At 36.7% G+C, this 18,105-nt stretch overlaps 1 protein-coding gene across 1 annotated transcript in view; it reads right to left on the reverse strand.

The window, feature by feature from the left end:
- Window positions 1-5,107: 5,107 nt before the first annotated feature.
- Window positions 5,108-18,105, reverse strand: part of LOC123547078 (histone-lysine N-methyltransferase SMYD3-like) — a 28,914-nt gene continuing 15,916 nt past the window's right edge. Inside the window, exons 4-8 of the mRNA XM_053550550.1 lie at window positions 14,533-14,708; window positions 11,627-11,693; window positions 10,346-10,477; window positions 9,525-9,699; window positions 5,108-5,424 (exon numbers count right to left, since the gene is read on the reverse strand). Of these exons, the coding sequence (XP_053406525.1) occupies window positions 5,202-5,424; window positions 9,525-9,699; window positions 10,346-10,477; window positions 11,627-11,693; window positions 14,533-14,708 (773 nt within the window). The 3' untranslated portion in view covers window positions 5,108-5,201. The remainder of the gene's footprint in view (window positions 5,425-9,524; window positions 9,700-10,345; window positions 10,478-11,626; window positions 11,694-14,532; window positions 14,709-18,105) is intronic.

An 18,105-nucleotide genomic window follows, 5' to 3' on the forward strand; every position in this document is an offset into this window, starting at 1 on the left:
AAGAGCATCGTCTAGATTCACACTGTATTTATATATATGTACTTACAAAAAAGAGGAATACATTTAGTGGCATTTCCCTGATCTAAATAAAATACTTGTAAACTGGTATGTAAGTATATCCTTCAGGCTGCCTTCTAATTATAAAACAGATTTCATGTAGAAACACATTCAATGAAGTCTTAGCAAGTTCTACCTTATTTGACTGATTAAAAAGGTAGACAGGCGAGCAAGCATATACACGGATAATACTGAATAACAGTTATCTTAATATTAAAAAAAAACAAAACGTATATCACCTTCAAACAGAAAAGACGAACTCAATCCCGATTTCATCATTCTATTACATGTTATACATAATTATTATCTTTATCAATTAACTCTAAAATGCATATCACAGAATAGGTGTCGAAAAAAGGATTAGATTGGGGTTGGAATGTCCAAGGAGGGGTCGAATTGTCCAAGAGGTTGGGGTTGAAATGTATCGGGGTGGAATTTACTGTCTCTCGAAATGTCTTGCAATTGTTTGCGCAAGTCCAACTGAAAGACGAAGTTACGATATTAAAACATCGTGTTTTCGCGCTTTCGCCTTTGCAGTTAAGAGGGCGAAAACGCGAAAACACGATACAAGATCGCAAAAACACGATACAAAAATATCGCGTTTTCGCGCTATCAATATCGAGTTTTCGCGTTTTCGCCCTACTTGTCACGAAGGCGAAAATACGAAAAGACGATGGCAGATCGAGGGCGAAAACGCGAAAACACGATATTAACAGCGCGAAAACGCGATATTTTTGCTTCGTGTTTCCGCATTGAAGCATCGTGTTTTCGCGTCAAAATATCGCGTTTTCGCGTAAAAATATCGTGTTTTCGCGATTTCGCCCTTGGGACGACAACGCGAAACTGCGATGGCCCCAACGGAACACCGTATTTAGAGGATATTTTTCAAATGAAGAACTTTAAATAGCCACCTAACCTCCTTAAGTTTTTCATTTTATTGCATTTTTAGCATTTTAAGCATTTTCATTTTCACGGTGCCGAATTTGAATTATACGCACAGGCGTATAGGCGTATGCCCAGGTACGCCCCTGCATACCAGTGTAATTTTCTAGATGATCACATGTCATCTGCTTCCTTTTGTCGTTTGCAGCAGGTGACAACCATGATATCTACTGACATGTTTAACTTTTTCGAACCGTGGGATATTCCATTCATGTAGGACGATGTTACAGCTTTCTTCACCAGGTACACACAAACTGCGAAATTTCCACACATAACGATAACATATCAATCGAGTCTCCACACGAATGTGTATCAAAATAAAATACTCATTTAAATTATATACTGGTTCTTATTCGCAAATAAAGAAATGAATGAAGTTTTGAATCATAACCGGTTGCGTAAAAACAAACATATCATGCACGAACATACAAAAATTACAATGCGCAGGACTATTATTAAACAGAAAATGTATTTCGATTTAATCTCCATCTTTGAAACGACACAACTGCATCGTGATTTCTTTTATTATCATGTGTACACTTTATGCCAATAGTCTGGGTACACTTAGTGCGGTTCCAAAATAAACAAATTTATCAAATCCTACGACTGTCGTATCTATAAAGACCTTATTACCACCGGCATTTAACAGCTCTATTTCACCACTTTTCTTCTTATAATTAATGTAACCTTAAGTATAATTATTTAACGAGTCATTTAGCACGTGATCTGATTTTGGTTTTTGACTTTTTTTACAATAATATGTAGGAGTTTTAGATACTGCATAAAAGAAAATCCGTCATAGCGGTATCATGTGTATCCGCCACTTTGGAGAAAGCTTGTGAGACATAGCAACAATATCCAAGAGGGGAGGTGGGGGGCGTTTCTTATCAGAAAAATCGGATCTATGTATTGGAACCGCAAATCCTGCCTGGAAAGAAATACATCCTGCAGTTTCCTGAATCTCATAGATTTCTGCAATAAAAATGAGGCCTACAAGGTTTTCATGCAAAATGGTTGTAGAACTTCCCCAAACCAGTGTAGTAAATGCTGCCTTTTGCAGAAGCGTAACGTTTACAACCAACAAGTTGTACAATTCTTTGTTACAAGGAACCTGGGAAGATGGTAGAAATCATTGCTCCAGAAGGAACACAGTTTGTTCGGGCATGCGAGAAATCAAATACTTTAAATTGTTGTGAATAGTATGACAGCAAAGTAAGGCTAAGGTTAAGTCTCTACTTGCTGAGTTCTTATAGAAGTGTAAAGCGTACAAGGGGAAGAGGAAATTCTTCAAAATAACCATTATTCTTTTTCATTTTTTTTCGTAAGAAATCGCCTTTTCCCACGTACACAGAAAACTGATCGGTTACAAAAATTGTCCAAGTTTTAGCAGACGAGATATCAACATGTCAGTCACATTGCTCTTGGGTGGTAGATGGTATATTGGATCCGTTTGTCAATCAAATGGTACCTGTGAATATAGATGGTCCATGTGGATACAGATGGTACCTGTGGATACAAATGGACCCTATGGATACAGATGGTACCTGTGGAATCACATACCTGTGGATACAATTTACTGAGAAGCGACCTTGAATACAAATCTTTGTTGAGCACATGTTGATTGTCTGGTGTGTATCTGTCAATCTTTGTTTGTGATTGATACAGTCGATTTTAATCCTACAAAACTGAAGTAATGTTCTGTAAAGGGATCTCTTTAATGATATACTGCTCAATTATGATGATCGTTATAAACATTTAGACTTAACTTACTCATCTGCTCTTAAATGGCAGTATAGAAATATTTGTATCAATAGTTTCGAGTTCTACGAAGACAAAAATTAAAGCTAAGATCTACTCTAATCAAATTTATATTTCACATGCAATACCCATATTAGAATAAACATCTACCATATGGGAATGTACTGTACAACAAAAACAAGAGTCGCCCGAGGACGGTAATACTAGACTATTCAAAACCCTTGTCAGAACAGAAGGCTATATAAAACAGAAGAGAAATTGAAAAGGGGAATAATTTTATTAAACTGTAGTTTTGGAACCTGTGCCATGAATGATTTCAATCCATTCCCGTCAGTGGATACCAGGATGTCAGCTTACAGAAACAATGTTAAGTCGAAAAGGGGGAATAATGTTGTAAAAAGCAAAATAGTGATTGAAACTGTGCAGTATAAATCAGTTTATCACAGAGAATAGGTCTGTGAAATTTCAATCCATTCCCACAAGTAGTTACTGACAACAGCTTACATACAAAAACTTAACCAAGTACGGACACTGACGCACGGACAGGTCAAATACTCTTCAAAAAGGTAACAAGATACAAAATCTAGTTTAAGAAATAGGCAGAGTCTCCCTAGAAGATATATGAAACATTCAAGAACTTATTACAGTTTATAAAGCTAAACATAGCCAACTTCCTGAATTCTTGGCAGATATATTTCCTCCTCTTGGAGCAGATAATAAATTAACCCTTAGTCTGCTAAATTTCTAAAATGGACTGGTCCATCATTGAATTTGGGCAATACCATTAATTATTTCAAGGGGTGTTCACTGAAAATTTACTGACTGAATAGCGAACAGTGCAGATCATGATCAGCCTGCATGGATGTGCAGGCAGATCTTGGTCTGCACTGGTCGCAATGGCAAAATCACTTGCCACCAGCAGACTGAAGGTTAACCTTTTAGAAACAATGATAACTATGTAACATTAGCTTGAAGAACTCTTGATTTCTAGTAACTTATTCAAACTGTCATCTACCAATCTATGGAATTCACTGGATAAAAATATAAAAAATTCTGAATCCTTTAAAAGACACGTTTAAAGCATAAAAATTTCCCACACATTTTTTGATAGGTAAGGCTGCCCTTATTACCTACAATGTTAAGAAACAGAAGTAATAATCTGAATAATGATTTATATATAAACCATTTACTAGTACGAGATAATCTTGACAGTTAATGGAAGCCTGATTATTCTATGCAAGTTTGTTTGTTTGTTTTGGGTTTAACGCTGTTTTTCAACAGTAATTCAGTCATGTAACGGCGGGCAGTTAACCTAACCAGTGTTCCTGGATTCTGTACCAGTACAAACCTGTTCTCCGTAAGTAACTGCCAACTTCCCCACATGAATCAGAGGTGGAGGACTAATGATTTCAGACACAATGTACCTCAATATGATGAAATTATGTCCGAGAGGCACCTGGGGGGGGGGGGTCTTCCTCCACCATCAAAAGGTCACATTAGATCTATTAAAACAAGAGGTGTTGGAGGACAGCAATGATGGACTATTCAACAGCCATGTCTAATGAATAAACAAGTCAAATTTTTTTTGGGAAAAATGCAAAACAGAGTTTTGGAACCTGTACAATACATCACAATGTACAAGTGTGTAAAGTTTCACCCTATTCCCATTAGTGGGTACTGAGATACCAGATAGCATATAAAAATTGCAGAGTTGTAAAGTTGGCACAATTTTGTAAAAAAAGCAAAACACAGTTATGGAACCTGTGCAAAGTAAGTCACTTTATCACAGTAAGTGTCTGAAGTTTCAATCCATTCCCACAAGTAGATACTGACATACCAGCTTATAGCCAAGGAGTCAAAAGTGCAAAGTGCCTAGAAACAGGATTTACGTGTCCGGTCATGCTATAGTCTGTTTCTATACATATTATGAAAGTAAAATGTCTTGCGGATCAGAAAAATCAGGCCTGCAAAACAAAATTTGAGAATATTAAGGGGAGATAACTCTGTATATTTGCAGTTTTTTTTAAGATTCAAAATGCTTTTTCACTAACAAAACATGACATCATGTTTATAAAATCAGTTCAAATATGTATACTCCAACATTGCTTTTACGCATAAGGCTTATGGTTGAAAAATATGTAAAATGAACTCATTTTATTAAATCCATTTTTTTCATGCCTTGGCTTGCATACAAAAAACTTAACCCGGTAAAAAGGGATGCCAATGCCAGTACCAACACACAGGTGAGTCCAACAGCTCTACCTTTTCTTCAAATAGTCGAGCCAAAAATTCTAGTTCCTCCAACTGAGCTGAAACTTTATCAAAGCGATCAAAATTGACAACACAGAAAAATGTTCACAATCATGTTTATTTCAACTATGTGCACAGTTACCATTCAGATGTATAATGCTCAAATGTTACAACTAAGTAGATATTGTGTCAAATCAGTCATTACTACCATTAACCCTCATTTCTTCCTTACATTGATTCAGGAACAGAGTCACATTTTTATAGATGTCATGTTCAGTTCCATGAGTAACAGACAGGATAGACTGAGCTTGCTCCAAGTTCCTTAAAGCGTCTTCCATGCACTGTAGATATAGCTGTAGTTTGCCCACCTTAAACAACTGTATGGCATAGTTGGGACTGTACTTCGGGTAGTATGTACTGAAGCATAGAGTGAAATAGTATAAATTATGTATAAATACAAGACTATCGGTAACACTGATGGATGCTTTACAAAATTACTGTAGCGTAAAGGGCTTTTCAGTCATGGAGCCTCCTCCCTTTCTTTTTTTTTTTTTTGATGATTTTGAATAATTAGGCCAATCAAGTTACAAAAATTTCTATGATCAGACTATTTTTTGCTCTCCTGGGCCATGTGTTTGAACAAATGAAAATAATTTAAACAAACCGAGTATTAAGTAATCAAAACAAAGTTTATAAGAAATTACTGTAAAAATGACCAACATTTTTTGACAATTATAATTTTCAACAAGGCAGTCTGAAAGACAGCTAAATCCTCCGCCACTGCTATGGATCGTGAAAGGGTAAAGCTTTGATTTTAGCCTTGACCTTGACCTTGAACTGACATGGCTGACTCATGAATTCTGCACAACGTCTTGATGAGGTGATCATTTGACCAAAGTTTCATAAAAATCCTTCAAGGGGTTTAGGAGATACAGAGCTGAAACCTTTGACCTTCAGTTGTGACCTTCACCTTGAGTTGACATGGCTGACTCATGAGTTCTTGATGAGGCGATCATATGACCCAAGTTTGATGAAAATCCTTCAAGGGGTTTAGGAGATACAGAGCTGAAACCTTTGACCTTCAGTTGTGACCTTGACCATGAACTGACATGGCTGACTCATGAATTCTGCACAACGTCTTGATGAGGTGATCATTTGACCAAAGTTTCATGAAATTCCTTCAAGGGGTTTAGGAGATACAGAGCTGAAACTTTTGACCTTCAGTTGTGACCTTGACCTTGAGTTGACATGGCTGACTCATGAGTTCTTGATGAGGTGATCATTTGACCCAAGTTTGATGAAAATCCTTCAAGGGGTTAAGGAGATACAGAGTGGACACCAAATGGAAGGCTCAAACCTTCGACCCTTAGTTGTGACCTTGACCTTGAGCTGGCATGGTTGACTCATTATTTCTGCACATCGTTCTGATGAGGTAATCATTTGACCCAAGTTTTATAAAATTCCTTCAAGGGGTTTAGGAGATATAGAGTGGACACGAAATGGAAGGCTCAAACCTTTGACCTTCAGTTGTGACCTTGATCTTGAGCCAACAAGGCTGACTTATAAGTTCTGCACATCGCCTTGATGAGGTGATCGTTTGACCCAAGTTTGATGAAAATCCTTCAAGGGGTTTAGGAGATATAGAGCGGACATAAAATGGAAGGTTCAAACCTTTGACCCTAAGTTGTGACCTTGACCTTGAGCCGGCATGACTGACTCATGTGTTCTGCACATCATCTTGATGAGGTGATCATTTGACCTAAGTTTTATAAAATTCCTTCAAGGGATTTAAGAGATATAGAGCGGACACAAAATGGAAGGCTCAAACCTTTGACCTTGAGTTGTGACCTTGACCTTGAGCCGGCATGGCCGACTCATGGGTTCTGCACATCGTCTTGATGAGGTGATCATTTGACCCAAGTTTTATAAAATTCCTTCAAGGGGTTTAGGAGATATAGAGCGGACACAAAATGGCAGGCTCAAACATTTGACCTTCAGTTGTGACCTTGACCTTGAACCGACAAGGCTGACTCATGGGTTCTGCACATCGTCTTGATGAGGTGATCATTTGACCCAAGTTTCATGAAAATCCTTCAAGGGGTTTAGGAGATATGGACCGGACACGATTTTGTTACGGACGGAAGGACGGACGGAAAAACGGACGGAAAGACGGACGGAAGGACAGACGGACGGAAGGACGGACGGAGACCATTCCTATAATCCCTCCGCCACGGCGGGGGATTAACTAGAAATGTGTCCATGGGACACAGATGCCCCCACTACATGACAAAGGACACAAATTATTTCCTAGGTCAGGGGCCATAACTCCTACAATACTGAATCTGGATGTGAAACCCCAGGTGCACATCTGCACATGCTGACCAACATTCCTGAAAACTTTGGTGACTCTAGGTCAAATACTTTTGGAGCTACGCGCTACACAACATTAAAATGATAAATTTTTAACTGTCAGGGGCCATAACTCCTACATGACTGAATGAATCCGGACGTGAAACCCCAGGGGCACAACTGCACATGCTGACCAACATTCCTGTAAACTTTGGTGACTCTAGGTCAAATACTTTTGGAGCTAGGCACGACACAACATCAAAATGACCAATTTTTAACTTAATCAGGGGCCATAACTCCTACACGACTGAATGAATCTGGATGCGAAACCCCAGGTGCACAACTGCACATGCTGGCAAACATTCCTGTAAACTCTGGTGACTCTAGGTCAAATACTTTTGGAGCTATGTGCGACACAACATTAAAACAAGAGGACCATGATGGTCCTGAATCGCTCACCTCTTCCCACATGACCCAGTTTTGAGTATGACGTCGTTTTTTCTATTATTTGACATAGTGACCTAGTTTTTGAGCTCATGTGACCCAGTTTTGAACTTGACCTAGATATTATCAAGATAAAAATTCTGACCAATTTTCATGAAGATCCATTGAAAAATATGGTCCCTAGAGAGGTCACAAGGTTTTTCTATTATTTGACCTATTGACCTAGTTTTAGAAGGTACGTGACCCTGTTTTGAACTTTACCTAGATATCATCAAGGTGAACATTCTCACTAATTTTCATGAAGATCTCATGAAAAATATGGCCTCTAGAGAGGTCACAAGGTTTTTCTATTTTCATACCTACTGGCCTAGTTTTTGACCGCACATGACCCAGTTTCGAAACTGACCTAGATATCATCAAGGTGAACATTCAGATCAATTTTCATGAAGATCCATTGAGAAATATGGCCTCTAGAGAGGTCACAAGGTTTTTCTATTTTTAGACCTACTGACCTAGTTTTTGAACACACATGACCCTGTTTCGAACTTGACCTAGATATCATCAAGATGAACATTCAGACCAATTTTCATACAGATCCAATGAAAAATATGGCCTTTAGAAAGGTCACAAGGTTTTTCTATTATTTGACCTAGTTTTTGATGGCACGTGACCCACTTTTGAACTTGACCTAGATATCATCAAGATGAACATTCAGATTAACTTTCATACAGATCCCATAAAAAATATGGCCTCTAGAGAGGTCACAAGGTTTTTCTATTATTTGACCTACTGACCTAGTTTTTGATGGCACGTGACCCACTTTCGAACTTGACCTAGATATCATCAAGGTGAACATTCTGACCAACTTTCATAAAGATCCCATGAAAAATGTGACCTCTAGAGTGGTCACAAGCAAAAGTTTACGGATGGACGCACGGACGCACGATGGACACCGCGCGATCACAAAAGCTCACCTTGTCACTTTGTGACAGGTGAGCTAATGACCAATTTTTTACTGAGTCAGGGGCCATAACTCCTACAGGACTGAATGAATCCGGACACGAAACCCCAGGTGCACAACTACACATGCTGACCAACATTCCTGTAAAGTTTTGTGACTCTACGTCAAATACTTTTGGAGCTACGCGCGACACAACACTAAAATGTCCAATTTTTACAAAGTCAGGGGCCATAACTCCTAAATGACTGAATGAATCCGGACGCGAAACCCAAGGTGCACAACTACACATGCTGACCAACATTCCTGTAAAGTTTTGTGACTCTAGGTCAAATACTTTTGGAGCTAGGCACGACACAACATTCTCGGAAGGACGGACGGATGGAAGGACAGACGGACGGACAAGGGCAAATCTATATGCACCCCCCGCCCCCAAAAGTTGGGGCATAAAAATTCTACTATTATGTATGCATGTTTGAAGAAATGACTGCAGCCAGACATTTCTGAACTGAGTTGAAAATTTTCATAGATAAGGTTTCCTGATGATGCAAAAATGAGCCGCACCATGAGAAAACCAACATAGTGCACTGGCAACCAGCATGGATCCAGATAAGCCTGCGCATCTGCGCAGTCTGGTCAGGATCCATGCTGTTCGCTAACGGTTTCTCTTATTGCCATAGGCTTTGAAAGCGAACAGCATGGATCCAGACCAGACTGTGTGAATGCACTATGTTGGTTTTCTCATGATGTGGCTCAAATGTATTACCTATAAGCCTTCAATGTTTTAAGCCCATATTTGAGAGCTTTTTCCCACTGTTCTTCTTCAACAGCAGCGTCGAAGGCCCTGTCTAATAACCGTACAGTATACACGTTCAATGGGTGTAGAATATTGCTCGTCTCTTGTATCAACTTCTTACATTTCTCAAACATTTTCTTTGAATCTGCAACATGGAACTGCTTATTATGCTTACCTTTCACTGAAGTATTTAAACATTAGAAATTTACTGATAGAAAATTCTTGTCAAATTTATTTAATTTGGTTGAATATAAAAATAACCGTGCTTGTAAAGCTAGTTCACTTTCACAACAATGTCAAGCAGTAACATTCATTAATTAAAAAAAAAAACTTTGAACTATTACACAATCCTGTTTGTACACACAAGCATATTTATTTTGAGATTACACAGATACTATGCAATAACAATTTTTTCAAGTATAAATTCTTGGTTCAATGGCATAGAGCGGGAATCAAAACAATTAATCTATAATAGTTGCTAGTTTGAACCTGGGCATAGAAAATATCTCATTTACCATCTGACAAAAGATGGGAACTCGGTAATTATACATATCCGATTTACATCTGGGGAGGCTGCTAGTTACTTGAGGACACGAAAGTACTGGATCAAACCTAGAAATGCCAATACATGTTTGTGGAAAAATGATCAAATGCGTATTAAACCATATACAAACTCTAGGAAAGCACTAAGAACCACCTCAATTTGTAGCAAAATCATATTTTATACATGACATGTCAAGAAAGCTTGAAAAGTTTGTGACGTCTTTACAATACTATCCAGACTAACTTACTTCCCGATTTTTTCTCTGTGTCAATGTTCTCTAGTTGTGTTTTACAATCATTCAGTACTCCAAGTGCTCCTTTCTTTAACTCCGAAGAAAAATCTTTAGTTCCACACTTTCTACAGGGCTTAAACTCAGTGCCTATGGAATAAAGTATGACAAAATTACTAAGACTATGATACAGAGAAGATCCCACTTTGACTAAGTCTCTCCCCCCCCGCTTTTCCAAAGAAGTTTATTACATAATTGTTGTCAAGGCGATTAACGCACTAGGTATTATCGTCAAAATATCAATGCCTAAAAACAGAACTGTACAATATCCAGATAGAGTTTATCTTTCATTTCCTTCTGTAACAGTATTACAGAGCAAAAGCTATTTAGTGTATTCTTTTTAAATCAAATTACAAAGTATAGGTAGCAAAGTTCTGACCAAGACTAGAATTGTGTCCACAGGACAAGGTTTACCCCACATACTGTGCAATTTCATATCAAGGTTGTTCACCTATACAACTTTGAACCCATTCCTTTAGAGTATGAGGAGTTGACCACAAAGACCGCCAATGCTAGACTATTCAAATTATTGTCCCAGAAGCAGAAATATTACCCCAAATGTTAAAATATCTATAGTTTCAATCCAGTATCTGCTTTAAACTTGAAGTATTTAAGTTCAAAAGGGGCCATAACTTTGAAAAATACATGTCAGAGTTATGAGACTTGAATGTCATGGCCTAGTTTTATAAACCTGAAGACACAAGTGAAGTTTTAATTCAGCATCTGCATTAGTTTACAGATAGTAACTTTCATGCGAAACTTTAATTAGGATTTTCTAAGTCCAAAAGGAGGCATAATTTGGCCAAAATACATGTCACTAGTTATGGGACTTGACCCTGTGAGGTTGGTTATTGACCCAGAAAAGAATATAAATAAGTTTCAAAGCTATACGCCTTTAAATAATAGCTATACGTACTTGCATGCAAAACTCTGACCAAGGTATGAAGCAGACACCGACGCCAGGGTGAGTAGACTAGCTTGGACTATTCTTCGAATAGACAAGCTAAAATTTCTGCAATATAGATCTACCCTTTACAGTGAAATTAACAAAGGACTATAACACTGATCAAAATGGCCACAACCCATCCTTTATGGTCAATGTACCAATTAGCAACTGGATATTAGCAATTACCGAACAGCAAGCAAATGGTAAAAAAACAACAACTGGAAAACAGCAAGCAAATGGCAAACAGCAAATGAATGTCGAAAGCAGAATTACATCAATAACAATCAACTTACCTTGACTTAAGCAAACAAGACCATCACAATTCTGTACAGGGCAACAAAAACTGGTCATTGTCTCATTCTACAAAATAAATAAATCATTTCAAAAAATAATCAGATTTCTTACAAACTAAAACCAAAACATTCTAAATGAAAAATGGAACATTCTTTGTTTAAATTACCCTCCTGTTCACCAACAATGCTGACAACAAAATATTTTCTGAGCCCCTTGCTTATGTCAAAAAGGCATAGAATAAGATTACCAATGAAGTGATCTGGAGTTTTTTTTTTGTTTAACATAACACCAACACAATTATAGGTCATATAGAGACATTGAAGTTTTTGATGGAGAAAGACCCCAGGTGCTCCTCAATGCATACTTTCATGACGAGTGGGCAGATTTCATGACTGGCAGGCCTGGATGGCTTACTCACATGAAGAATTCAATGCCCTAAGCAAGACTCGAACCCTCATAGGTGAGGGGCAAGTGATTAGAAGTCAGCAACCTTAACCACTCAGCCATGGAGGCCCCTGATCAGGAGTTGATCACTGGGCAAAGCAATGTTCTCCATCATTAACTGTCTGAAAGTTGTTGTTTACCAGCACTTATTCTTACTTGGAAGTTGTCAGTTACTTGTGGAGAACAGATTTTTAATGGTATATAATCCAGGAACACAAGTTTGGTAAACTGCACTAACATAACCAAAACAGTGCTGAACAAGAGCACCGCCGTGCGGGTGCTGATGCTCATCTGATTTTTTTTGTGTAATAGAAATATTGTCCTACCCATGATTTTCTAAGTCTAAAAAGGGCCATCATTCTTGCAAAAAGCAGAATAGAGTTATGTTTTTGATGTACAGTGTCCACTTATGATGGTGAAAAACTGTTGCAAGTTTTAAAGCAATAGCTTTGATAGTTTATCAGAAAAGTTGACTTAAACATAATACTCAACCAAGAAAATGATTTTCTAAGTCCAAAAGGGGCAATAATTTTTGCAAAAAGTAGGATGGAGTTATGTTGCTTGCTATACAGGGTCAGCTTATGATGGTGAACAAGTGTTGCAAGTTTCAAAGCAATAGCTTTGATAGTTTAAGAGAAAAAGTTGACCTAAACATAAAACTTAACCAAGAAATCTGATGTTTTCTAAGTCCAAAAAGGGCCATAAATCTTGTAAAAAGCAGGATGGAGTTATGTTTCTTGCTGTACAGGGTCAACTTATGATGGTGAAAAACTGTTGCAAGTTTTAAAGCAATAGCTTTGATAGTTTAGAATAAAAGCTGACCTAAACATAAAACTTAACCAAGAAAACTGATTTTCTAAGTCCAAAAGGGGCAATAAATCTTGCAAAAAGCAAAATGGAGTTATGTTTCTTGATGTACAGGGTCTGCTTATGATGGTGAACAAGTATTCCAAGTTTCAAAGCAATAGCTTTGATAGTTTAGGAGAAAAGTTGACCTAAACATAAAACTTAACCAAGAAATCTGATATTTTCTAAGTACAAAAGGGGCCATAAATCTTGCAAAAAGCAAGATGGAGTTATGTTTCTTGCTATACAGGGTCAGCTTATGATGGTGAACAAGTATTCCAAGTTTCAAAGCAATAGCTTTGATAGTTTAGGAGAAAAGCTGACCTAAACATAGAACTTAACCAGGCAACGCCGACGCCGACGCCGGCAACCTCTCAAGTGATGACAATAACTCATCATTTTTTTTCCAAAAATCAGATGAGCTAAAAATGGCATTAAACCCACAACAAACAAACAGCATTACAACTTACAGCATTTAAAACTATCTAGAGTCTATCACTAAAGGCAACTAAATCCCCCAGACGTTGCCTAAATACTGAGAAGACGAAAAATAAAATGTCATGATCATGACTTTTGACCTTTAAGTGGCATCTTGACCTTGAAACTAGTGACCTGGGTCATGCCCTCTACATGTTAGCTTGAGACTAACAACTGATACTAGTTTTATGAAAATCACTCCAGTAGTTAAAAAGATAAGGAGCAGACATAAATTTAAGCTCTTTGATCTTTGACCTCTAATTACGACCTTGACCTTGGACATAGTGACCTTGGTGGTGCACTCTACATGTCCTCTGTTTAAGATTGACAACTGATGTTAATTTTATGAAATTCATTCTTATGGTTTAGAAGATATTGAATGGGCAAAAATTTAAGCTTCTTGATCTTTGACCTCAGTGATACTGACACTGGACTTAGTGACCCAGCTCTTCTGTCATCTGAAAGGAGTAAACAACTGATGGTAGTTTATGAAAATCTTCCAAGGGGTTTAGAATATCTGAGCAAACATAAGGAAAATCTATCTGAACTTTGACCTACAATTATGACCTCGACCTTGGACCCCGTTATCTAGTTTGCGTGCTCTGCAATTCATCTTGTTGTGGTTAATCTTTTATGCCAGTTTTATGAAAAGCTTTTAGAATATAAGGAACGAACACGAGGTTGGTCTATTTGACCTTTGACCTAAAACTGAAACCTTGACTTTGGACCTAGTGACCTGGGTTGTGCGCTCTGCAAGTCCACTAAATGAGGTAAACAACAGATGCTACTTCTATGAGAAGTTTCATGCTGTTTAGACAATATGTATTGGACATTAAGTTCAGCTATTTGACCTTTGACCTCTAAGAGTGACCCTGACCTTAGACCTAGTGACCTTGGTTATGTACTTTGCATGCAGTTCTGATAAGGTTAATAACCGATGCAAGCTTTATAAAAACCTCCCAGCAGCTAAGAACATGGAGAGGACATGACAGACAGACCAATAGATGAACATGCATGAATCCATTATAGCCCCCATATACCTTGTACCTGGGGGTATTATTTATTACACTTTATTACACTAAACACCAAATATATGTCACATAAATGCAACACATATAAATCTAGATAAAACACTTACATATTCCTCATCTAGACATCTCTCACATTTACAATCAAAGTAGTACTGTTCTTTTAGTGCAGCCTGCCTCTCTGACACTGGTGATAACTGCTCAACATAGCTGATAAATACCTGCAGTACAAAGCCATAGCTTTTTATGTTAACAAGAGGGAAACAAGAGCTCTGCCAAGCAGGGCAATATACCCAAAAGGGTTATTTCAGAGGAGGACGGAAGCAAAATTAAAAGATTTTTCTTCTTTGTTTGGAGGTGTAAGGGGGGAGGGAGAAAGCAGGGTGTGTTTGTGTGCGGTGGTGCTGACAGGATACAAAAGGGCAAGAAACTAAATGATTTTTTTTTTTTTTGGAAACGTTGTGGAGGGGGGTATGGTTGTCATGCAGCTTGTTGCAATCTGCACATTGTCTCATTACCACCTGCCCTATAATCCAAGTTTCAAGTCAATACCTTCAATAGTTTTCAAGTTATGCTCTTAACATGAAAAATGATGGGGAGATTTAACCTTGCTGTGACCTTGACCTACCACCCTGGTTCATGCACTCTACACATCATCCCATCGCTAACTACCTACATCCAATGTTTGAAGTCAATACCTTGAATGGTTAATAAGTTATGCTCCGGACACTAAATATGATGGACAGATTTGACCTGAGCTCAATTTGTGACCTTGACCTTTGACCAACAGTGCCGGTACAGGCACTCTGCACATCATCTCACTGCCATCTACCTACATGCCAAGTTTCAATATCTTTAATGGTTATGAAGTTATGCTCCAGACATAAATTCTGAAGGATGGACAGATGCATGCGCTATCATATAATACATCCTGTTTTTCCAAAACAAACGTATAATGAACTGGTGACAAATGAGGTCCTTGTTCTTCAAAAACAATAGTCAAAATATGGCTACATCCTCCATGATAAAATAGACCTGTTTCAACTGTAATCTAAAAATGTCAATGCTAAAACTTATTTCTATCCAATTCAATTAAAACTAAATCTGATTTATACAAAGAAGGGTTATATGTGGTTATTTAAAACTATAGAAAGGCAAAGAAGAATAACCGTCTTCTATCAATATTAAATGACATGTTAAGTTTTAAACCACTTTGAAATAATAAATTATATTCGTGTTTTCGTGGGGAGACTAATTTTCACGTGTTACATGGTTGAGTAATATGTTTATACTTTTGCATATCTTTGGAATAGTTTTGTTTGAGGCATAAGCATGTATAAATGAATTTCATAAAGACTGTAATGTTTGATCCATCTTTTCCTGAACAAGATACTGCTTTCTCTTTAAAAACAGGGTAGTAACATTTGGTCCGAGAGCTCACGGACTTTTATTGCAACAATTGAGGCCAAAAGAAGTTTATATATTTTTGGAAACAATATTTCATATCCTCCATGAAAACCCATTTCTTAAGTGTCAAAGCCGTGCCTATCTATATTTTGTTCACTTATGTTTGTGATAGGGGAGGTAATACTCAGTTGTAAAAATATGAGGGGGTAGGGTAAAATTTACGTCTGCCAGTATTTTCACTGTTTAGTTACAGTAACAATTGCATTGTCAGTACATGTATATATGCCAAGCAATGACAGCAGTAAGAAATTCATCAAAATGGAATGAAGGGGGAACTTGATATTCAAGGTCAAAGGTCAAATTCATCTGAAAATCACAAAATTTGGCATATTTGAAATTTATTTTTATTCTCAGAAAATAGTTTGTTATCATAAGCCACTCATCTTTATCTATTTAATGTGTATATATCAGTAAAACACAGAAATATAAATATCATTGCAAAAGGTCAAGGTCAGCCCTGATAATTTAAGGTCAAAAGTCATTTTCATGCGCAATTGTTAAAATTGTTACCATTAACTTTTCTAATCTGTTTAATATGTCTTCACATTATTAATCGCTGAAGTAAATTGATTTTAAAGATTGTATGTTAGGCAATGTCAGCAGTGAAAATGTAACCCCAAAACCACCAAGGATAAAGCTAATATCAGAGGTCAAATGTCAAATTTGTGTGAAAAAAATGCATAAATAGCTTCCTTTTAGAAAAATAATCGAAACCTTTGTAATTGTAAGCAATTGCTTGTGATTTAGTTTGATGTATATATGTCCCACAATGTCAGCAATAAAATATAGTCTGGAATGAGTCAAGTTCAAATGTGATATTAAGGGTCAAGGTTCATTTCAGTAAAGGAAAATAAAAAATATCTCTTTAACTTTTCTCTTTTTTGATAATACCTTGTCGATATTAGTCAATGATATCTGTTCATTTTAATATATAAATGTTTTGCAATGTCTGGTATGCACATACAATTTCGAAACATTCAAGGTTAACCATAATATCAAAGGTCAAAGGTCAAAAGAATGGGTAAAATGTTGCAATAATATCACCTGTTTTTAATAATTAATTATTGTTTAAAAGTATTTGTTTTGTCATGTTAGCAACATTTGTTTGTTTGTTTAACTATATATTTGTCAACCAATGGCATGAAATAGAAAATAAGTCAAGGTCAAACCTGGTTTAAAGGTCAGGGGTCATTTTTACATAAAAAATCACAGTAGTAGTAATCTTACCCATTACTATGTTCAAAAAGAGTTTTTTCTTACAATTCACTGTTAGCAAATTATTTTAATGTATACATGTCAAGTAAGGGCAGCAATTTAGGTCTTAAAACTAAAATGAGTCAAATTCAAATGTGATATTCAAGGTCAACCATAATATCAAAGGTCAAAGGTCAAAAAAAGGTGTAAAATGTTGCAATAGTATCACCTGTTTGTAATAATTATTATTGTTTAACAGTATTTGTTTTGTAATGTTTGTTACTGATCGTTGTTCATTTTACTGTATATATGTCAGGCGATGTTATCGAAGAGAAAATATGTCAAGGTCAACCCTGGTATTGAAGGTTAGGGGTCATTTTTGTACAAAAAAGCGCAAAATGCAGCATACTTACTAATTATTTTGTTCAAACATAGCTTGTTATTAGTCATTGTTGCCAATTTACTGTGATGTACACATGTCTAGCAATGTCAACAATGTAGGTCTTATCCCAATAGGTCAGAAGAAAACTTATTATTTAAGGTCAAAGGTCCAATTTGTTGAAAATTTTGCAAAACAACATTTTTGCAATGATTTTTCCTTGTTTTAGGGTATTTTGTCCCTAGTAAAACTGATCATTATTCATCTTAAAATATTCAAAACAGACAATATCACTGTTGAAATGATATTGAACAAGGGTGCAGAATGTCACAATATACGCCCGTCACAGCAAATTTGTTTACACTAGCACCTGTATTTGCAAATGGAATTTTAATTTTCTAGTTGTTTACAATGTTGTTTTTTTTAGAAATTATTGTAATTCTTTTATTTTTCTAAGTCCACAAAAAAAATCCTTACCAGGTAGAGATACCTTAAAATACACCCAAAATTTGAAAGTAATATCAATGTTGTACCACAGAAAAGTGGTCTTGGTTTTTCCCTACGGTCAATTATAAAAAAGTTACAACGTAAGTTATTTATAGTAACAACTAAGGGAAGTTAATCTTTAAAGAGAAAAAAAAAA

Source organism: Mercenaria mercenaria, chromosome 9 (genome assembly GCF_021730395.1).
Source record: "Mercenaria mercenaria strain notata chromosome 9, MADL_Memer_1, whole genome shotgun sequence".
Classification (NCBI taxonomy): Eukaryota; Metazoa; Mollusca; class Bivalvia; order Venerida; family Veneridae; genus Mercenaria; species Mercenaria mercenaria.